Source organism: Ranitomeya variabilis, chromosome 5 (assembly GCF_051348905.1).
Source record: "Ranitomeya variabilis isolate aRanVar5 chromosome 5, aRanVar5.hap1, whole genome shotgun sequence".
Lineage (NCBI taxonomy): Eukaryota > Metazoa > Chordata > Amphibia > Anura > Dendrobatidae > Ranitomeya > Ranitomeya variabilis.
In genome coordinates this window covers 160636597-160660356 of record NC_135236.1, presented here as the reverse complement: position 1 = coordinate 160660356, position 23760 = coordinate 160636597, and the positions used below count along the sequence as shown (strand labels likewise).

Below are 23760 nucleotides of genomic sequence, written 5' to 3'. Positions count from 1 at the left end.
CATAGATGCCCCATATAATGTTCCATGCAGTTCTTTATGGCCCCATAGATGCCCCATATAATGCTCCATGCAGTTCTTTATGGCCCCATTAATGCCCCATATAATGCTCCATGCAGTTCTTTATGGCCCCATAGATGCCTCATATAATGCTCCATGCAGTTCTTTATGGCCTCTTAGATGCCCCATATATGCTCCATGCAGTTCTTTATGGCCCCATAGATGCCCCATATAATGCTCCATGCAGTTCATTATGGCCCCATAGATGCCCCATATAATGCTCCATGCAGTTCTTTATGGCCCCATAGATGCCCCATATAATGCTCCATGCAGTTCATTATGGCCCCATAGATGCCCCATATAATGCTCCATGCAGTTCTTTATGGCCCCATAGATGCCCCATATAATGCTCCATGCAGTTCTTTGTGGCCCCATAGATGCCCCATATAATGCTCCATGCAGTTCTTTATGGCCCCAAAGATGCCCCATATAATGCTCCATGCAGTTCATTATGGCCCCATAGATGCCCCATATAATGCTCCATGCAGTTCATTATGGCCCCATAGATGCTCCATATAACATTGTGCCACATGTAATGCTGCTGCACTAAAAAATAAATGACATACTCACCTCTCGTCGCTGCCCGCTGCTCCTCAGCATCCCGTCTCTCCGCAGTGTCATGCCGCTGCTGCCGCCACCGCCGCTCGCCGCGTCTTCTCATACTTACCTGTCCTCGGTGTCCCGGCGCGGCTCCTCTGCAGCGTCTTCCTTTCGGCATCCGCTCTCGCCCCCTGCTGCTCGTCGAGTGCGCGCGCACGCCAGGTTCAGCCCTGCGCGTGTGCACTTCTAGCTTCCCTCCTGCGCTTCCTGCTCAGTCCTCTCTATCACCCTGGAGGACATTCACCCGGAGGTAATGCACAGCACTGCTATATATATCCGCCTCTTCCTCTCTCCTGTGCCTATGGTCGTTTGTGTATTCTATTGCCCTAGGCTCCCTTAGTCTCTGTGCATTTTTCCGTGCTCTCTGACGTTTGACTTCTTTCTCCGTCTCTTCAGCGCCCTGCCCATTCCTGTGTTCCAGCTTTGTTCCAGCCAGTCTCTCCATCTCTCCGGTTCCCCGTCCATTCCTGTGTTCCTGCCTAGTTCCTGCCAGCCCCCACTTCCGCAGTATCCTGCTGTATAGTGAACCCCTGTGGTGAACCTGTCGGCTCCTGTTTTCCCTGCGGTACTCCTGCCTGTCTCTGTGCCCTTGCATCTTCTGTGTTACTATTGGGTCCTTGCCCCTTCCCTAGCCTCTCTCACTCCCGGCAGCTTAGTGTATCTCCTTTTCCGTACAGGTCCCCCAGCTCCCATGGCGATAGTCCCTCATGGGCCTGCCCCTAACTCTCCCTGTATAGGGGGAGGTCCATCTGGTCAGCTCGTCCGTGAGGGGTTCGTTGCTGCGGTCTAGAGGGTCCACTTTTTCCTTGCTCTAACGTCACACGCAGTAACTGTTCAGGCAGAGGGCGGCGCACACACAAATACGTCATCGCGCCCTCTGACCTGAACAGTCAGTGCAGAGGACGTGGAAGATGGAGCATCGGTGGAATGAGCAAAGGTGAATATGCAATACTCACCTGCTCCCGGCACTCCTGACGCAGTCCCTGCATGTCCCACGGTCTCCCGGCGCTGGCAGCTTCTTCCTGTAGTGAGCGGTCACATGGTACCGCTCATTACAGTAATGAATATGCGGCTCCACCCCTATGGGAGTGGAGTCCATATTCATTACTTTAATGAGTGGTACCAGTGACTGCTGAACAGGGGAAGAAGCTGCCGCGCCCGAAGACCGTGGGACATGCAGGGACCGCATCAGGAGCACCAGGAGCAGGTGAGTATTTGACAGTCATCACTCCCCCTCACCCGCAGACCATGACTCGAGTATAAGCCGAGAGGGTCACTTTCAGCCCATTTTTTTGGGCTGAAAATCTCGGCTTATACTCAAGTATATACGGTACTTATGCTGGCTAACAGATGTAAATCATTCTGCTGCGGCAAGAAAAACTAATTCTCCGAGCACTAAAAATTATTTGGAGGACCCCCAAGCGTGCTCGAGAAATCTCGAGTAATGAGTAGATTCGCTCATCACTAGTAAAATTCCTTTGGAGTTTCACTATACTCACTTAAGTCTTTTTGTTTGGCTCTTGTATCTTGGAGTTGGCTGTGTACCATCTTTTTGCTGTCATTGTTCACCATCATTCTGTTGTATTACCCTTTGTACCTCTATATTGGGATGTGTCTGTGACATCTCCTGCTGCATTATATGTACTTACAATAATGCTATTGTTCATGCTTTTGGATCGCCCTCAGGCACAGGGCAATGGGGTACTCGGCACCGGGTCCCTCGGTCTCGGTTCTGGGGATGTCACGGTGGCCCGACCCGGTCCATGGCCCTGCTGAGGGGTGACCAATTAAAGGTGTAGGTTTGTACGGTGTTCGTGACGCCACTTGTGGTATTCCGTCAGGGTAACCGACGCTGCTGGGGGTCCGCTGGGGTGATGGAATGGCAGCCAGATGGTATACCTTCCCACAGGTGAAGTATGCCCCCAGGGCTTCCCAAAGTGTGATGATGATAGTAGTTGTTGTAAGGCACAATGAATAACGAGGACACAAAGGTTGCAGTCTCTTTACCTTTTACTGAAGACTTCAGCATCCGAAGTCCAGAGTGCCGCTCACGGGGCTGGCTGAGTCCGGCCGGTCCGAAGGCACATCCAGAGTTCCCTTAGCCAGGAGGAAATCAGTAGCCTTCCTACTAGCGCCTGTGTGTTGTAGTACCTCCCTGCTGAGCACCACGGGAAAGTCCTCACAACCTTCGTGAATATTTCTGATGTTCTCTCTCTCTGTTCCCCAGATGATATGGATAGAGCAACCCATATGAAGGGGTAGGCCTGGAGTTAATTTATAGGGACCCTAGAGACACCCCTCTCCCATAATTGCCTCCGTGTCTTCTTAGGTATTTAGGTTGGGCAGCCAACTTGAAATTGACTGTCCTGCCGTTGTCTGGAGTAATGCGTAGAGTCAGTACTCCCTCGGTGTTCTGGCCACCGGCTATGCACCTCTGAAGGAGGCTGCTGATCTCGGGGCAGGGCTCCTCCCGGTATTATCTCCTTGTGCTGTGACTTTGGTTCTCACTCTCCACAATATACTGTGCTTCGTGTCCTTTCTTAGGATGCTGCTGCAATGATGTGCAGGCACAGCTCTGTAACATTTTATCTCTTGCTAGACCTCTGTTGGGATCCCATCCCCAACAGGACCTCTCTGAGTCCAACCCAGGCTGCTTCTCCCTCGATGTTATCTCGTCGAAGCCCAGTCTGCTTCTCCTCCTAACTTCCTATACAACCCACCTGTTTTACCCGTGTGTGAGGAGTGCCCCAGTAGATAGAAGCTTTGCTCACCCTGGTGGACTGGAGTGTAAAGTGTAGTGTGTGACTGTGATACCTGGTAAGGTGAACTCCTTTAGTACCATCAGATGTAACATCACTCCCCCTGGTGGAAGAGCGACATTACTGCAACGACCAGGACTCTGGGGAGCTGCACTTTACTCTGTGCTAACCTTATTTTTTCTGTTTGCTCATATTCTTGTCACATTGCAGCTATTTACTACCTTACTACTGAAATTCCAACTTCCAATGTAAAGTACCATAATAGCCACCAGTCAACTGGTGCATCATTGCACTTAGTCACCCAGGCTAATGTAATTAAATGTGAATATTACAGTAGGAAAATATATGTATATATATATATATATATATATATATATATATATATATATATATATATATATATATATATATATAGTAGATTTAGTCACTCCTTAAGGAAGCACACTTTTTGCATTCTTGAACTTTAATTTCTTTCTTCCTTTCTTCCAAGAAGTGCATTTCTCCATTGACATATGCCTAGCGTTTAAGGATGCAATGTATGGAAAATTAAGAAAAATAATCCAAGTTGGATAATAAAAAGATGAAATAACTGCAATATCAGCATTTTTTTTAGTCAGTACAATTCTGGCAATATATACTGTGACAAAGTGACTGGTAAAATAATGGAGGGGAGATATGCATCACTGAGATCGGTAGGTTCAGTGATATGAACCTAGAAAAATGCTCCGGCACACTAAGTGATGAGAAGGGTTAATCGGCCATGTTAAGGGCCAGGTTTCATGAACAGCTGTAGACTGATTCGGAGGCTGTTCACCATATCTCCACCCCAGGGTATGGTTTAAGAGGTAAATAGCCAGCTCTCTGAGTCATTCAATGCTGTGTGTGCCTGTAGATGTGAACTTTAGAGCTGTGTGTGAAAATAAAGGAAAGTTGGACTTTTTTTCTTATGTTTGTTTCCTGAGAAGGTGGATCCCTGCAGCACCAAGGCCTGTGAAATTTGCTTTTGTTTTGTTTTCTTGTTGGGTCAGAAAAGCCGTGTTTATCTTGCAAACCCTACATAAATAAACCAGTGGACAATTTAAAGAGACAGCATTCTTGTGTCTACCTTTATGAGCAGCTGACTGAGCCGATCCACCACAATATACACTACCCCAAAAAATAAAGGGAACACTTAAACAACAGAATATAACTCTAAGTAAATCAAACTTCTGTGAAATCAAACTGTTCTCTTAGGAAGCAACACAGCTTGACAATCAATTTTACATGCTGTTTTGCAAATGGAAATTATTGCAATTATCAAGACTACTCAATAAAGGAGTGGTTCTGCAGGTGGGGACCACAGACCACATCTCAGTACCAATGCTTTCTGGCTGATGTTTTGGTCACTTTTGAATGTTGGTTGTGCTTTCATACTCGTGGTAGCAGGAGACGGACTCTACAACTCACACAAGTGGCTCAGAAAGTGCAGCTCATCCAGGATGGCACATCAATGTGAGCTGTGGCAAGAAGGTTTGCTGTGTCTGTCAGCGTAGTGTTCAGAGGCTGGATGCGCTACCAGGAGACAGACCAGTACACCAGAAGATGTGGAGGGGCCATAGGAGGGCAACAACCCAGCAGCAGGACCGCTAGTTCAGCCTTTGTGCAAGGAGGAACAGGAGGAACACTGCCAGAGCCCTGCAAAATGACCTCCAGCAGGCCACAATTGTGCATGTGTCTGCACAAAGGGTTAGAAACCAACTCCTTCAGGATTGTCTGAGTGCCCGACGTCCACAGATGGGGGTTGTGCTCTCAGCCCAAAACACTGTGCAGGACGCTTGACACTGAACACCAGGATTGCCAAATTTGCAACCTGTGCTCTTCACAGTTGAAAGCAGGTTCACACTGAGCACATGTGACAGACGTGACAGAGTCTGGAGACGCCGTGGAGAGCAGTCTGCTGCCTGCAACATCCTTCAGCATGACCGTTTTGGCAGTGGGTCAGTAATGGTGTGGAATGGCATTTCTTTGAAGGGCCGCACAGCCCTCCATGTGCTTGCCAGAGGAAGCCTGACTGACCATTAGGTACCAAGATGAGATCCTCAGACCCTTTGTGAGACCATATGCTTGTGCAGATGTCCCTGGGTTCCTCCTAATGCAGGACAATGTCAGGCTTCATGTGGCTGGAGTGTGTTAGAAGTTCCTGCAAGATGAAGTCATTGAAGCTATGGACTGGCCCCCCCATTCCCCAGACCTGAATCTGATTGAACCCATCTGGGACATCATGTCTCACACCATCCACCAGCGTCACGTTGCACCACAGACTGTTCAGGATTCTTTAGTCCAGGTCTGTAAGGATATCCTTCAGGGGACCATCGGCCCCCTCATCAGGAGCATGCCCAGGCATTGTAGGGAGGTCATACAGGCACATGGAGGCCACACACACTTCTGAGCATCATTTCCTTGTCTTGAGACATTTCCACTGAAGTTGGATCAGCCTGTAACTTCATTTTCCACTTTGATTTTGAGCATCATTTGAACTCCAGACCTATGTGGGATATTAATTGTGATTTACGTTGATCATTCTTAGGTTTTATCGTTCTCAACACATTCCACTATATAATGAATACAGATTTACAACTGGAAAATTTCATTCAGTGATATCTAGGATGTGGGATTTTAGTGTTCCCTTTATTCTTATATATATATATATATATATATATATATATATATATATATATATATATATATATACCGTACATACATACATTACTGGCTTAAGAATTCAAATATTCTGTGAGAAACATTTTTTTTTCACCAATTTATGAGGTTTTTTTTAATTCTCCCAGCAATGGAGATACAATGCCTACAAGTAGTATTCAACCCCCTGCAGATTTAGATTTAGCAGGTTTAATAAGATGCAAATAAGTTAGAGCCTTCAAACTTCAAACAAGAGCAGGATTTATTAACAGATGCATAAATCTTACAAACCAAAAAGTTTTGTTGCTCAGTTAAATTTTTATAAATTTTAAACATAAAAGTGTGGGTCAATAATTATTCAACCCCTAGGTTTAATATTTTGTGGAATAACCTTTGTTTGCAATTACAGCTAATAATCGTCTTTTATAAGACCTGATCAGGCCGGCACAGGTCTCTGGAGTTATCTTGGCCCACTCCTCCATGCAGATCTTCTCCAAGTTATCTAGGTTCTTTGGGTGTCTCATGTGGACTTTAATCTTGAGCTCCTTCCACAAGTTTTCAATTGTGTTAAGGTCAGGAGACTGACTAGGCCACTGCAACACCTTGATTTTTTGCCTGTTGAACCAGGCCTTGGTTTTCTTGGCTGTGTGCTTTGGGTCGTTGTCTTGTTGGAAGATGAAATGACGACCCATCTTAAGATCCTTGATGGAGGAGCGGAGGTTCTTGGCCAAAATCTCCAGGTAGGCCGTGCTATCCATCTTCCCATGGATGCGGACCAGATGGCCAGGCCCCTTGGCTGAGAAACAGCCCCACAGCATGATGCTGCCACCACCATGCTTGACTGTAGGGATGGTATTCTTGGGGTCGTATGCAGTGCCATCCAGTCTCCAAACGTCACGTGTGTGTTTGGCACCAAAGATCTCGATCTTGGTCTCATCAGACCAGAGAACCTTGAACCAGTCAGTCTCAGAGTCCTCCAAGTGATCATGAGCAAACTGTAGACGAGCCTTGACATGACGCTTTGAAAGTAAAGGTACCTTACGGGCTCGTCTGGAATGGAGGCCATTGCAGTGGAGTACGTTACTTATGGTATTGACTGAAACCAATGTCCCCACTGCCATGAGATCTTCCCGGAGCTCCTTCCTTGTTGTCCTTGGGTTAGCCTTGACTCTTCGGACAAGCCTGGCCTCGGCACAGGAGGAAACATTCAAAGGCTGTCCAGGCCATGGAAGGCTAACAATAGTTCCATAAGCCTTCCACTACCGGATGATGCTCCCAACAGTGGAGACAGGTAGGCCCAACTCCTTGGAAAGGGTTTTGTACCCCTTGCCAGCCTTGTGACCCTCCACGATCTTGTCTCTGATGGCCTTGGAATGCTCCTTTGTCTTTCCCATGTTGACCATGTATGAGTGCTCCCATATCATATACTAGCGAAAAAAAGGAGTATGGATACTCAATATCATATAAAAATATTAAATTTTATTTGGAAATACAAACAACATTATTTTTGTGAATAAAATACAATAGCATGACAGAATACGTATCAAGATTCCAGCATGCGGACAGGAGGAAAAACAACCAATATACTAAGAGACAGGGCACACTGCCACATATGACCTGGGTGAGTATAAAGTCGTATACTACAATGTATTTGGTGTAGGAAAAAATCTCAGGGGAAACACCACCCTCTATACATATTACATGCTCGTGAATAAGTATAACCAGTAGCCTACATCCAATAGGGACTTACCCATGATCGGTCACGGTCTGTGTGTTGCCTTCCCGCTACCCCTGACGCGCGTTTCGCACAATGGCTTTCTCAAAGGGGAGGTAACCTCTGTACATGTATGAGTGCTGTTCACAAGTTTGGGGAGGGTCTTAAATAGTCAGAAAAGGCTGGAAAAAGAGATAATTAATCCAAACATGTGAAGCTCATTGTTCTTTGTGCCTGATCTACTTCTTAATACTTTAGGGGAACCAAACAGAATTCTGGTGGGTTGAGGGGTTGAATAATAAATGACCCTCTGAAAATATGCAGCGCCCCCACTGCCGCAGGGCTGAGGAGTACCCGGTACCGGGCCTCTGAGTCTCTGCTCTGGGGTTGTCACGGTGGCTAGACCCAGTCCGTGACCCTGCTGAGGGGCGCCCAATGAAAGGTGTAGATGGTGGTGGTAGTGCGGTGCAGTAAATAACGAGGACACCAGGTTGCAGTCTCTTTACCTCTTTACTGAAGGCTTCAGGGTCCTCAATCCGGAATACGGTTAACTGGGCTGCGCAAGCCTGGCCGGTCCGATGGCACATCCAGAGTTCCCTTTGCAGGTGGAAATCTGTGCCTACCCTCTAGCGCTTGTGTGTTGTAGTCGTTCCCTGCTGAGCACCACGGGATAGTCCTCACAACTGTTGTGTCTGTTTCTCGTGTTCCCTCACAACTCGATTCTGATGTTCTTCCACGTCCCCCAGATCTTATGGTAGGACGCACCCGTATGACGGGGAGGCTCGGAGCTCTTCCGAGACTCTAGCGTCGCCCCACTCCTGTTGTTACCCCCCTGTGTCTTCCTAGGTCAATTGGGTGAGACAGCCCGCCTATGACTGACTGTCCTGCCGTAGGTTTGAAGTTTGGCTTGGAGCTCTATACTTCCTCGGCGTTCCGGCCACCGGTTATGCGCCTCAATAGGATGTTGCCTCGTCTTACAGCACGACTCCTACTGGTATTCTCCTTGTTGCGTTGATCTCGTTTCTCACTCAGCACAATAAACCTCGCTTCTTGTCCTTTCTTGGGGTACCGCCGCTATATCGTGCAGGCGCGGTCCCGTAACGTTCTCTCTGCTAGGCCTCTGTCAGGATCCCACCCCTGACAGGGACCCCTCCGAATCTTCCCCTACAACACCCTCTGCCACAAGGTGTTGCCTGGTTCCAACCCAGTCAGCTTTCTTTCTAACTTCCTGCCTAACCCCCAGTTTTACCAGATTGTGAGGAGTGGCCTAATAAATAGAACCCTTAGCTCCCCCTGGAGGCCAGACTGTGAAATGTATTGGTGTCTGTGATACCTGGTCAGATGAACTCCTTCAGTGCCATCAGACATACCATAGCCCCCCTTAGCGGCGGAGCAACAGTACTGCAACGACCAGGACTCTGTGGCGCTGCAAATACTTTTCACAATTTAAAAAAAAAATAAAGAAATAACATTCTTTTTTGCTGCAGTGCATTTCACACTTCCAGGCTGATCTACAGTCCAAATGTCACAATGCCAATTTAATTCCAAATGTGTAAACCTGCTAAATCTGCAGGGGGTTGAATACTACTTGTAGGCACTGTATATGAGGCTTGTTTTTTGCATGGCTAGTTGGTGTTTTTATTCATACCATTTTGAGTTTCACATGTTTTGATCATATTTTGCATATTTGCATATTTCAAGAGAAAAAAACGTCCAATTTTTCTGAGAAGAGTTTGATTAGAGTGTGATCAGTTTTTCTTGGAAGTAGAGAGAATAAAATAGAAGTTTCTCCACCTCCATTCTGTCAGTTCGTGAAAATTGGACTACACTCGGATGTCATCTGAGTGCGGTCAGATGTTTTCCACAGACTCATAGACTTGCTTTGCTGTTTTTGGTCCGACACTTGGCTCAAAATCAGATATGTCACCAATTTTTAACTCAGACCACTCAGTCCGAGGAAAGATTTGGACATGTGTACAGCCTCATAGAATAAAATGGGTATGCATGCTATCTATGAAAACTACGAGCCCTAAGTGCAATAAGGTCATATTGGACTCTAGTGGATGGGCAGCAAATGCAAAGATTGTCACACAGGGGGGGCATCAGAGTAGCAATTGGACAGAAATATGATCTTGGCTGCTGCATTCAGGATAAATTAGAGATAGGAGAGATTACTGAAAGGGACACCTATCATTGGAGAGTTGGAGTAGTCAAGGAGAGTAAGAATCAGAGTAGTAGTAAGAGTATTTGTAGAGTCAAAGATAAGGAAAGGTTGAAATCTAGAGATGTTTTTGAGGTGCAGATAACATGAGTGAGCAAGTGATCCGATATAGTGAATAAATGAAAGAGCTGAATCAAATATAACACCAAGACAGAGAGCCTGCTGCTTGGGAGATATGGTAGAACCACACAAAGAGGTGGCAATTTCAGGTTTGGGTAGGTTAGTAGATGGGGGAAACACAAGAAGTTCAGTTTTGACAGATTCAGTTTTAGGATGAGGGAGGACATGTTAGATATAGCGGATAGACAATTACTGGAATTTTGTAGTAATGTGGTGGTGAAGTCAGGAGACGATGTGTATAATTGGGTGTCATCAGCATAGAGATGGTACTGAAAACCAAATATGCTGATGGTTTGTCTTACAGGGCTGGTGTATAGAGAAAAGAGGAGTACTATGTGCTGCACAGGATCCTGAGGAAGCTTGTGTCCTCAATAGGTAAACTCATTTACAGAATCCAGCAGCTATGATTAGTGATGAGCGAGTATACTCGTTGCTCGGGTTTTCCTGAGCATGCTCGGGTGATCTCCGAGTATTTTTTAGTGCTCGGCGATTTAGTTTTCCTTGCCTCAGCTGGATGATTTATGGCTGTTAGCCAGCCTGAGTACATGTGGGGGTTGCCTGAATGCTAGGGAATCCCCACATATAATCAAGCTGTCTAGTAGCCGCAAATCATCTAGCTCTGGCAAGGAAAACTAAATCTCCGCGCAGTCATAAATACTCCGAGACCACCCTAGCAACGAGTATACTCGCTCATCACTAGCGATGATAAATTCTACAAGTAAAGAGGTTCTCTTTGTAGTAATGTTTCCATTTGTCATCATCTTTATTTTTCAAAATTATGGGATAACTTATTGCGTCTGCAGAATTAATTACTGTTTTTCACAAAGTCTGACTGTAGAGTCAGAAAAAATGTCAATTTTGAGCCTCTGGATTTATAGCGGTGCTGTCACCTCTCCTGACATGTTTCTTATAGTACATTTTTCTAGTTAATTATAAGCCTCCATAAAGCTATTGCCTAATTGACAACTGGGTGTTACCATTCCTCTAGTCAATAGTGTGTGCCCCTAGACAGCTTCAAACTGTCAGCTGTGATTGGACACTGTCAGTGTGTAGGGACATAGCCCATTACCAGGGTAGCTTCTCAACTGAATAATGAATATTGCCTGTACTACAGCCTGTGTATAATGCATCAAGTATATTGTGCCAACTACTGCTCATATAAGGTGGTGAGGGCCCACCGGGGGATTCACCTGTTCCCCCGTTAGCCAGTCCGAGCTTGGACATTCAAGGAAATCCCTCCAGATAATAGGTAACCATAAGGAGAATAAATATAGCTATAGTCCAACCTAACGCCATTTGGACCAATGCATGTAACACTGGATAACACAGTATTAAATCTGATTAATACCTATTACTTCTATTATTAAATCCCTGTTAAAGTGAGACGGCAGCTCTGATTGACCATACACTAGCCGCTGCCACCAAATGGTGAATATATGCAACTGCACTGAAGCCTGAAGTGTAATAATTCATCACCAGCATTGTGTGTGGACTGTCCACATGTCCTTCATCAGCTATTCATCTAGCTCTTGGCATTTACTTATTAAATATATCTTCACTTTTGAAAATCACATGGAAAAACTGCATTGTGAAATAAGTGAATAATCTCCTGCCGGATATATCATTGATGTAATCATTTTAGCTATAGAATGTAAATGGTAAAGGGTACCCTGTATTCATTGACGTCCTCTGTGATATGTATTCTGTAATGTGCAGTTTATGGGTGTACAGAATGGCGCACAATGCAGGGAGTAGGGAGGGAATTCCACAAGTGTGTATGAAGTCGGGGATTAGGATCCAGGGGATTTTTTGTCCTGCTGTCCTCCTTTTCATCATACTGCATAGAGAATTAGTTTTGGTGTGTGAGTGTGTGTGTGCCTGCCACTCTCCTCCCTCTGCCGCTCTCTCTCGCTCTCCTCATCCTGATCACACAGCTTTGATTCTCTGGCTCTCAGTAAACAGCTGAGACTCCCACCTTTTTTTTTTCTCCCTTTTCCTTTGGACAAGAGACAGCAGTTCGTGTTTGGAGCTACAATCTGCGGGGTCTGAGAGTGGCGTGCACCTGTATCCCCCATTAGCAGGTCCATCTTGTGTTATCATTGTGTGTCTCTTCTGTGTGTCTTTCTATTCTCTCGTGTGCCTGCATCTAGCAAAAGAATCCGAACACTTTACATAGCGGCATCTAAGGGAGCATTGATGAAGGGCACAGCAAATTAAGCATTGCTAGGATCGACTTAGGGTGCAGTGCTTGCCAAAAATGCATCATGCATCTTAATTTGCTTCCTCCAGTCCATTGCAACACGCTGTAGGCTCTCAGCCCTTGTTGCCTTTCCTTCTCTTTCCTTTTCTTCCATGATACTCGAATGATTTTGGACATTTAATGCAGATCTGGATGTGCCGGATTCATTTTCCTTTAGCCACATCATGTCCCGTCCTCAGTTCCCACAAAGCCTCATCCTCTGGAGATGAAGAATCAGTGTCATTTTTTTTAGCATTTGATTTTGGAAAGTGAAAAATTAGAAAATTTCCTCGTCTTCTTTTTCTGTGTATCCCATTTTCCTTAGAGCAATGTAATGATATTCAAGGATGAAAATAGCATCCTGAACTTTTTTTGCTGTACAGCCTTGACTGTGCTCTGCAGAATCCAGGGATGAGACAGGGAGCATCCGGAATGAATGTGTCTCTTGCGGAGAAAACTGTCGTTTTTTGTTTTTTCTAGGGGAGGTGTAGTGTATTTGTCTTTTTTGCATACATCAGGTTACAAACGGTGCTGTTTGATCTCTGATCTTGTATGTGTATCACTCCCTTTCCCTGATTCCCTCTCCCCGCACCCCACCTCCTCTCTTTCTGTTTTTTGCAGGTGTGACAGTTTGAAATCTGCCCAGTAGGTGGGACTTGGTGACTTTAGCACCCGTTTTTTCTGTCTCCCCCATCTTCTATTGCATTCCTCAGAAGTCTTGTAGATCTCCTGGAAAAAAAAAAATAAACCAACAATCTGGAATCAACAAGACAGCAGCAGCAGCATCAGGCACTATGCATCTCTGTGGGCTGAAAGCAGTGTGCGTCTGAGCCATTTCAGGATGACTTTAGCTGCAAGAGGATTTTACATCTGATTGCTTATCAAGAGAAAAGGCTGAGATATCTCCTCATCTTGGTTTCCTTCCCCTTTCTACCCCCCCCTTTTTTTGGGGTTGAAAACATCTGTTTGAAATGGATGTGTCTCCGCGCCCTACAAAGTGCAGTTTTTGGAGGATTTTCTTACTATGGAGCATTTTGCTGGACTACATGGGTTCAGTTATGGCTTGCCCTGTTAATTGTGTGTGCAGCAAAATTGAAATTCTCTGCAACAAAATGGACAATGGGAACATATTCCCCCTCTTGGAAATGCAGGAATCAACTAATGTGACCACAAGCTTCAACATCACTGACCTCTCCAAGAACATCATTTCAATGTAAGTCTTGTATTCCAACCAGAAATGTGCCATTTGCTGTATGATGGCAGTGATTGCACTGTGTCTTGTATCCACAAGCAGGTTCATAAGCCTGTCTTACTCATCCATGTTATCAACTTCTATTTCATTTTATTATGCTGGGATTTTTATAGTCTATACACAAATAATCCTTCACTTCCTCAAATACAGAGATTTGCTTAACTAGGATGGACGCAATCTGGTTACATTGCGCCGAGCCATGGGAATACTGGGCATGATAATAACTCTTATTAATTATGTTCCATGGGAAAACAGAGATATGCTATTTTTCTGCTTTAGGAGCTTTCTATTGAGCTGCTTCTACATTGGATCAGAACTAAGAGTGATCACGTATTATGAGTGGTCTCTATTGTAGATGTGGTGACTTGTATAGTTGGAAGATAACACCACAGAATGAGAATGCGGTAACTGGTTTACTATGAGATGGTTTAGGGTGGCATCAACTTATATTGCCATGTTATAGGACATCAATCTTCTTCAAGTCACACAGACAGCTTTATGTTGGGCATATAGGACACCATGCACGTAGATTCTTCATGGCTTGGCATTATAATGTATATCTAGAGAATTGCCTTAATTCATTTATATATTGAGATGGACACTCAAGACAGACAGAACGTGCCTTTGCTTCAGAACCACCCTACCTTAAGCTAGCAATGTTTGTCATGGCTGAATTGGTGGCAGTACGCTGCATTAATGGCTTTTTTTTTGTATCTTGCTGGTATTAAATGGACAATGCGGTTCCAAACTTGTATCCCAACCCGTAATGATTTCCCTAGGAAAAGCCATCCAAAGTTCCCTTTTCTCACCCTTTCTCCAGATGCTAATAATGGAGGAAAAAAATGACTGGCAGATTGCTAATGATGCAGATAGTTCTTTTCTTTGTTCCTGTTTATACTGTTGCATATGGTTGACTTCCAAAGAATTAACTCTTGATGTTACAAGAGGGTCCTGTGAGCAAGAAAGAGTTAACTGTTTTTTTTTTTTATTAACCTATTATATGTCATATCTATAGCAGTACTGCATTGAATAGTCATAATGGCTCATCAAAGAGAAGAAATATCAAGCTCTTGAGTTTGCCATAGAAATGATGTAATAATTCATTGTGAATATAATGGTGGTAAACTTCTCCCTAAGAGGAAAATGTTCAATCTGTCAACTGGTGCTGGCTTCATCTAGGGCATGGAAATGCAGAAACACTTGATGATTTGGATAAGAATTATTAGTGCATTTTTCACCCACTGACAGCAGCACAGTAGAAAATGTTTCCATGTTCCAACTCCTATTTCCCGACCCCCGGTTGCTAGACAATTCTTGCCTTAAAGCCCTTTCTGGTTGGAGGAAGGCTTGCTGAAAGTCTTGTCGTCAGGATTTCTTTTTTTTTTCTTCTGTCTTCACACCATGCATTTGTGAAAGAGCCATGGAGATTTGCTTCCCCACCCTCTCATTTAAAACACAGCACAGTGTTTAAATATTCAGCTCAGCAACTGGATCACACACCACAGATAATCCTTAGGAAGTGACGGTGTCATGGAAGCGTGTGGACATGGCATGGGAAAAAATAAATACAACTTAACTGCGGACATGAAATAAAACAGTAATCGCGTCCACCTTGGCTCTTCAGTGTATGGCCCCGGTTGTTTTTCGTGCCATCCAAGTTCATTTGTCAGCTGTTGCTTCATCTGCCTCCAATTTCCAATATACTGCATTGTACGTCTTTATTTCTCCCTGAGAACTGCAGGTTTGCTTGATTGTATTCTAGCCTGCATGCCTCCCTGCTTTATAAATTTGCCATTCCTTACAAGCATCACATTTAGGTCCATTTGGTCAAGACTATTTGTTTCATTTGGCACTCGAGATACTGTGAACAAGATTGCAGAGTGAGAGATGGGAAACATGGACTAGATGACATGGAGCCAAGAATATTGTGCTTGCTTCATTGAATTCAGGAATGAGATTGAAAATAAACTTTCAGTATGAAGCCCAATGTGGCTTTGGTCTATGAAAACACATGTAGGAGATGTAAAGAAGAGTAATGGAGTAAGACGGTCATTGGCTTCCACTGGTTGTAACATGTGGTGGATCGTAGTTTAATCAAGTTTACCTTACTAAAACCAGGAGAGATGTGGTGCTTTGGTCAATGGACAACACAAAACACCGTTTTGTTGCCAAAATGACCCCCATGATAACAATGACTGATAATGACGATGATCATACATCTGTTGAGAGAGTTAAAGCATTTTTGTTAAATGATAAACCTACAGTTTACAGAAATCATACAATAGTCAAATACATTTTTATTAATAATATTAATAACATTGTAACGTAGTGATGGCTAAAATGTTTCAATATTCTCCATATTACACATTGGTCCGATACTTTCCGTTTACAACTCCACCCTTCTGTAGAATGTAACTCCGCCCATGCGGCCATTTGTTTTCCTAAGGGGGAAATAGTTAATCGATGTTGGGCGTTGTCTCTTTGCATCATCGTCTACTCATCCCCTCTATGCGACACAAGGGCAAAGCACATTTTTTGAATAGCATAATACTTTTTGTATTTCATAGTATGTTTTATCTTAGTTTTGAATCAAAACACATACAAATAGTGTTACGGTGGTTGGCAATGTCCTGCTCTCTACTTGTAAACACATATTAACTATAAGTAAGTGCATGTAATATATTCCAACATTTTTATACCTTAGAGAACATCAAGAGATGTTAGTACAAATGTTCTTCATTAGTTTGAAGGCTTTAAAAACTTTTATTCTGTAAATTAACAAAACCCCATTGATAAGTACCGCATAGACGCAAGTCTTCAAAGTGTTTTAGTTGTATGAGTGAATTCTGCATAATGGGAGGTCCATCCAATTTGTAGTGGTATTCTAGGCCACATAGGAAGTTGTGGTCAGATTAGGTATCCGTACTGAATGCAGGTGTGATAATGGAAGTGTTTGGTTAATTTGATCATCTAGTTTTTTTATTTCATTAAAAAAGAACATTGGTGGGTTAATATACTCGTAAAAAACATTCACCCAATGTGAATCATGTTTTATGGTAACTTGCCAATGAGCTAATCGTTTCCTGGTTCAATGGCAGAACTGAAATGTTGAAAATTTAAAATCCAATCACGAGTGGCATTCCTAGATGGAAAGAACGACACGTGATTGAATTGGAGGATTTATTATTGGCTTCTGTCCAGTCTTTGGCCAGGAACAGCCTGCTGAATTCAGACTAGACTGTGTGTTGTAGCTGTTTGAATTTAATACAATGATCACTTGTTTTATGCAGAAGGTGGTACTGCTGTAAATTAGGAGTACTCTCATGAATGCTGATTGTATTCTGGCTAGAAGTGGTGGGCTTCATCGCTGCACATGGATGGAAAGTGCAACAGAGCAAGGAGGCTAAGCAGTAATCCAATTGCTTTAACCAATGCAAGGAATACTGCATCCCTAGTGAATGTGCAAAAAATGATCAGAATAGGGTTACAAAATTACCAGATTTACAGAATTACTAGATATATAGAATTACCAGATATATAGAATTACCAGATTTGCAGAATTACCAATGCAGAATGACTGGGATCCATCCTTTTACATATTTTATTTACGTCTGAACCACATAGAGTAACATGGCATATAATGTCTATTCCCAAACTTATGGAATGAGGATATCTATCTGTAGCTATCAAAGTGATTTGGGATCCCAACCCCCACCTTCCAATTACACTTCATAGATCTCACCTTACTTCACACTACAGCAAGTGTTCATACCATTATAGAAAATTTGCTGTCATTAGTGACAGTGTGATTTAGATATTTGCTTAAGCAATGTGCAATAATTTCATAAACACCATGTATATTCCATAACAGCCATATCATATCTGCAATGCACTACCTTATGTATAACACACATTGGCTTCAACTGGACATTATCAAAGGGGCACAAGATGGAAATGTGAGGCAGTACGAGTCCTTGCATCAGTGATGGTTTTGGCCCCAAATAATAGACCCTTCATAGCTTTCTTTATGAGATCATGTCTAATATGACAACCAGTATATAACAGACGTGCATTGTGTACACAGTGACTAACAGGTTCATTTTCTGACTGCTCTGCGAAACATGGCGTAACCAATGTTCCTAAAGTCTTACCACATGTATCCAAACCTCTGCTCATGAGGATTGTTTATAAATTCAATTTTACAGAGTCGTCAGTTAATTAGTGTTCTCGAGTCTGGCGCATTGTTTCCTGTAGAAATGCAAGACACATAACAACAGATACATATTACTGGACGCGTGAAGGCAGAACTTTTCATCTCATGTAGGCTAACTGAGGCCAGGTTACAGTCATTATGAAGGCTGGAAAGTCACTCAGCATAATGAACACAGACACAAGTCATGTAAAGGATATATATATATATATATACTGTCTATGTGACTTGCATATATACATATATAGTCAATGGAATGAATATCAACGTTTCCTTGACCAAGAAGAAGCATTTACCTAGCTCAAAATGGCTGCTGTCCGTACTTCCTAGTGTCTTAAATACCCCACCGCTGCTTTTTAAATCCTTGACAGAAAACTGTGGAATTTTTTTTTGTGTTGCAATTTTCCTCTTCTTTGTATGGTTATATATATGTAAGCTGATTAGATGCTAATGCGGTGTTCCCACACGGGAGACATCAATAGAGAAATGTGAGAATTACATATGTATGGCCAATTTTCTATCAACTACATCATGCCCCAGGACCCTGTTATCAAGAGCTTTGTAGGTCCAAGTTTTGAGATCCCCCTCAATATTTCATAAGTGGCCTAGCCATGTATGATATTCTACCAAAGCTAATTATACAGAAAAGCATTTGGTGAATTTGACATAAATGTTAAATTTAGTCCGATAATTACGTTGATAATAAAACAAGTATAAGGCTTATTCTAATAATTTTGGCAATGTGCAAGGCAAAACTTAATCATGAATAAATCATAATTTTAAAAACTTTTTACTGATTTGCTTCTTGTCAATAACATAACACCATCATATTCTGCAACGTTGTACAGAGATTGTCATCAATAACTTTACTCTTTGCTCTCAAATGGGACTCACAATCGAATTCCCCTACATCATCCAAAAACATACATTGGAGACATTTTCCTAGAAATCCAATAAATATACAGTATGCAATATGTTTTTGAAGTATAAGGAGACCGACGCAAACACAGAAGAACATTTCATCCACCTTTAGTCCAGATGTAAACCATGGCCATTGAAAAAAAGTATCCTTTAAAATGGTATTGTTCACTAAACCCAGAAATTGTAAATGTTACTCGGATTGCTTGAGCTAGCGTGATCATTCCCTTTAGCGATAATCCCGTTTTTATCATTTGAGTATACTATTTATGTGTATTTATGGTACCCTTTCCAAGTAAAAAATATAAAAAATATACTTAGCGTCAAGGATAAAAATTTGATATTTAGTAAGGAGTGGAAACATTTTCTCATGGACTGCATTATGATACAATCTACATGTATATTGTAATCTACTCAGAGGCCTAAAGCATAAGTAAAAGAGCTGGGACAAAGCAAAATGATAACGTTACATTATCTTCAAATCTGAGCAACTGGGAACACTACAGTGTTTGAGAATTTGGAATTTATATACTGTGAAAAGTACCCATGTTATAATGTTGGACATAATTCTAAAGGACAACATAGAACCTAGAGTAAAGTTGTTCAAACCTGTTGACTACAGTGGAAGTGATGAATGTACTATTATATATGGGGCTTTCTGACTCTAACTAGGCAAATTATGTCAAGGTAAAGAAGACATGATAATTTTGAATTCCCAATGCTCTTGTATTCCCAGGCAATAGCCTCCCATCCCTTAGAGACATCTCCCTTATAACAACACGTGCAAGCTTGGCTGGATATGTATGTTATTGAGTGGTTGACAGAGATAGCTGCCTTCAACTATGTAAGATATATCCACATATCCACATTAAACTTTTTGGTTATTGTTATTGCCCTTTTTGGGAGACTTTATTAGAACTTGGGGCTTTCATTTTGCCAGCTAAGCCACAAATATTACCATAATGCCATCAATTTTCAAGTTTCATGTTTGCTATTTTTCCCCTGTTTTGCATAACTTATAACTATCCCCTAACTTTGTATTGCTTGTTATGCTATTTTTGTCTTGAAAAATATATATTTTTTTAAATCTATAAATATTTAGGAAAAAGCAAAAGTGACCCATATGGATATAATCCGAGATAAAGTGGTAGAAAACTTTGATAAATAGATCTCTAAAACTCAAACTGTAGGAGTGGTTGGTCTAGATTAAAGTATTGAGTGTTTTGTAATTAGTATTGATAGACCGTAATTTACTTTTTACATGATGCCGATAGCATATTGCAGAGGTTATTGGAACTTATTTATGGCAAAGGATTGCTTGCATGTTCGGAAAACCCTAATGTAGAGTAATTTTGTTGTAGCACGACACTTTAAAGGTCCAGTCACGTCTCTTTCAAAGTGTTAAATTGGTGTGGGGCTTAAAACGCTTCTTTGGATCTTATTATCTAAGGGTTTGTATGGCTTGTTGATCTGTATAATGAAGCTCTGCTTATCTATGTTCTATTACTGTGCTAGAAGTCTATAATTTGTCACTCTATTGACGTTCCCAACCTGTGGAATCTACTCTTTTCTATTGGCTAAAGGCCAGAAGCCTATTGACACTGTGCACTAACTTGGCCCATGTTCCAACTACATTCCTAGGACAAATCCGTTATTTAGTTCAAGTTTTATGTCCTTTATTCCATGTAACTAAACCCAGTTGCCTTCAAGTTGTTTTTAAGAGCTGCCAAAAGCTGAATTGCAATGCCACTGTGATTATGTGGACAATCTCCAAGTGTCACATTTCTCTTGCCAATGTCTTTTGCCATCACCAATGGGTCGACTCCTTAAAGTAGATGAACAGTTTTTTTCCTTGTGTTGTTTTAATGTCTGGAAAGTGTTATAGAAAACTAGCTTCTTCTCAATGCATTCAACAGCCATCCTATCACTTTATTAGTCTTCTTTATGGGTCATGATTTCCAAGATCATCATTAATCTTGAAGACAGCTCTCATGATCACTTTCATTCACGTCTCACTTTCTTAGCATTGAGCTGGCTCTATTTGCAGCGAGTGATTCTGAAACATGACTTATTAAGTGACAGGTTTGCCATAGCGAATTGATACATTCTACGTTTCTTTTGTGGTTCTAAATGTATTTAACCACTCATATAGTTCAATATAGGGTAGAGAGCCACAACTCTTATTTAAAGAAAAATATTTATACAGCTTGGAAAATGATAGTGATCTATGATTTTCCTTGGCTTTCAAGTGAAGAGACTTTGAATTGGCTGACGTTCATTGCACCTTCTATGTTGGGAACCTCACAAGACTGATCTCTTCTAAGGAATCTCTAGAGAGAGACAAAGGCACACATAAAATAGGACAAAACTGTCTGGTAAAGGATAAGTATAAGTGACAGAAGCACTCATATGAAAGTACGTGCGGGCATGACACCTATAAAAGTGCGGAAAGTTGCTGCTGCTGCTGACCCGTGGCTTCAGGAAATGATTCTTCCAGATGCACAATGGAAATGCAAAAATGGATACTGGCATGTTTAGGCGGTGTGTGCTGTGGGAATGAAGAGTTTTGGGATTCCAAATAGTTTTTTATTAAAGGGGTTGTCCGGTCCAAATTGATAAGTCTGCAGTCTCTCAGTGTGACTGCAGTCTTATGACTCCTCCCAGTGCACGGACTGTGCTCAAGAGATTTACCAGTTTCTGAGCTGGAACCAGCAGGTACGTATGTGATATATATACTCCCGGCCAGAGCCCAACTAGTGAGCGCGGCCTCGCTCCATACACTTGTATGGAGTGAGGCTGAGCCCCAACTAGTGACACAGCAGTTCAGTGGGCATGGCCGACTAGAGAGCGTGGCCTCTCTCAATACAAGCCGTGCCCACTGGATGGTGCTCTGGCCAGAAGTTTATATACATACCTCTTGGTACCATCTCAGAAACCGGCAAATCCCCTGAGCACAGTGTGTGTACTGGGGGGATTCATAAGAGTGACTGCAGAGTTATCAATATGGGCTGGAAAACCCCTTTAAATCCAATACTGTACCTCTTACCCTATTAATTCCCAATACCATATCTCTTATAAGGAATAACAACGTAATTAAAATTGTATATGTAACTACATTTCAATACATAATATATATACGGTACCATACTTTTTTGATATATGGTTATTCATCTAGATAAGATAAGGATCATCCAGATGAGAGATATATTATTAATATGCATCCTGGGTGTTAGTTGGATTTTGGAAACATTCTGGTAGCCCATTTTCCCTGATTATTTCCTATTATAGGGGTTTGTGAATAACATTGGTAGGGATTTTATATTGTTTATGCATATATAATTTTGGATGTTTGCTATTCATTGGGCATGTGGTTATTATGGGCATTTAACCAGGTCTAATTGTCCTTATTTGATTCATTACCTGTGCTGCACTTAAGGGTAGGTGTGTAATAGAGATTTGAGAGACAGCCAACAAGGAGCTGGTGTACCACATGGTATATTATAAGGTGCCAACCTCTGCTCCTAGGTAGGGGAGATGTAGGGATTAGTAGGGTTTAACAGGCCCGCTACTCTAAACATTGGATGGACCCTCACAGACTGTCTTTTTTAGATACACACAACATTTGGCTTTTGATGGGAGCTTTTAACTATATTGAATTAAAAGGTATATTGTAGGGGTCTATTTTTCTGGTTGTTTTTTTTTTTTTTTACTGGGACCCCACTCTACCTTTTCTTGGTCCTTTTTTATTCATTGTTGCAAGCAATTAACATATAGCAAGCAAATGCAAGTGGAATACTAATTTGCATGTGTATATATATTTATATACAATTCAAAAAAGCAGGCAGCACTCCATATTCTTTGGGTGATATGCAGGATTTATTCAAACCCACATGTCTGGGCAACTTTTCGGCTCCAAATGAGCCTTGCTCATTTGGAGCCGAAACGTTGCCCAGACATGTGGGTCTGAATAAATCCTGCATATCACCCAAAGAATATGGAGTGCTGCCTGCTTTTTTGAATTGTATGGACTAAAGACAACCGGTGGAGGGGCTGTTTTGGGTCTTTGCACCCGAAGATAAGTAAAGGATTTGTGCTGTTCCTTTTTTATATATATATATATATATATATATATATATATATATATATATATATATATATATATATATATATATATATACTGTATATACATGCAGAGGGAGGATGTTTGCTTTTTTGCTTTCTATATGAACATTGCCTGCAGTAAAGCATCAGGTCAATCAGTGCATCACCAAGATAGAAATCATTAATTGTTCATTGATCCTTTGTCTGCTAATTACCGTAAGCTAATGAAAAGCATACATATCTATCACATATTGCAAAATGGAAGAATACCCTTTCCATTATAGAATGAGACTATGTGCACATAACCCAGGGTATATTGAATGTGTAAGATATTTATATATTATAGCATTTTACTGTTGGTTTATTGTGACCTATGCTACAGAGCATTGTACAATCTGTCTATGAAGAACGATGGTTCATTGATTATGATGTTGATGGCTGCTCTAAATTATGTCCCATCTTATGTTTAACCTGGTAAATGTAAATATAATCCACCATTTATTACTGTGATGGAGAATATCAATGCTATAAGCGATGATCCATACACATATCATTTCCAGTGATGAGAGTGTAATTGTTGGTATGTGGACGCACAATACCAGCTTTGTTGATACATATCCTTTCTACTTTATTATCCCAGACACTTTATCTTTGTTACTCCTGCCGGTAGACATGGCCTCTGCTATTATAATCCACAAGGTACAGGCTCCAATCATAACTGTATAGTCAGCTGTATGCCAGGTGCATGGCTGAAGAACCTGCTTTTAGATGTGAAGAAATGGATGATTATATTTAATGGGTGGTTTTTGCAGTCAGTTGGACACATATTCCAGATAACAAAATTACATAGTGTTTTTCTTCTCTCTTTTTTTTTTATTGTGATGATTTGTCAG

The 23760-nt window shown here is 42.0% G+C and overlaps 1 protein-coding gene across 6 annotated transcripts in view; it reads left to right on the top strand.

Annotated features, from left to right (window-relative positions):
- Positions 1-12047: 12047 nt before the first annotated feature.
- NTRK3 (neurotrophic receptor tyrosine kinase 3) overlaps positions 12048-23760 on the top strand; it is a 1046838-nt gene continuing 1035125 nt past the window's right edge. For 3 of the 6 annotated variants that reach the window (XM_077263445.1, XM_077263443.1, XM_077263447.1), the window contains exons 1-2: positions 12048-12228; positions 13008-13599. In XM_077263445.1, coding sequence (XP_077119560.1) covers positions 13358-13599 — 242 coding nt within the window. In that variant the 5' untranslated portion in view covers positions 12048-12228; positions 13008-13357. The remainder of the gene's footprint in view (positions 12229-13007; positions 13600-23760) is intronic. The other 3 variants (XM_077263444.1, XM_077263441.1, XM_077263446.1) reach the window with 1 other exon arrangement.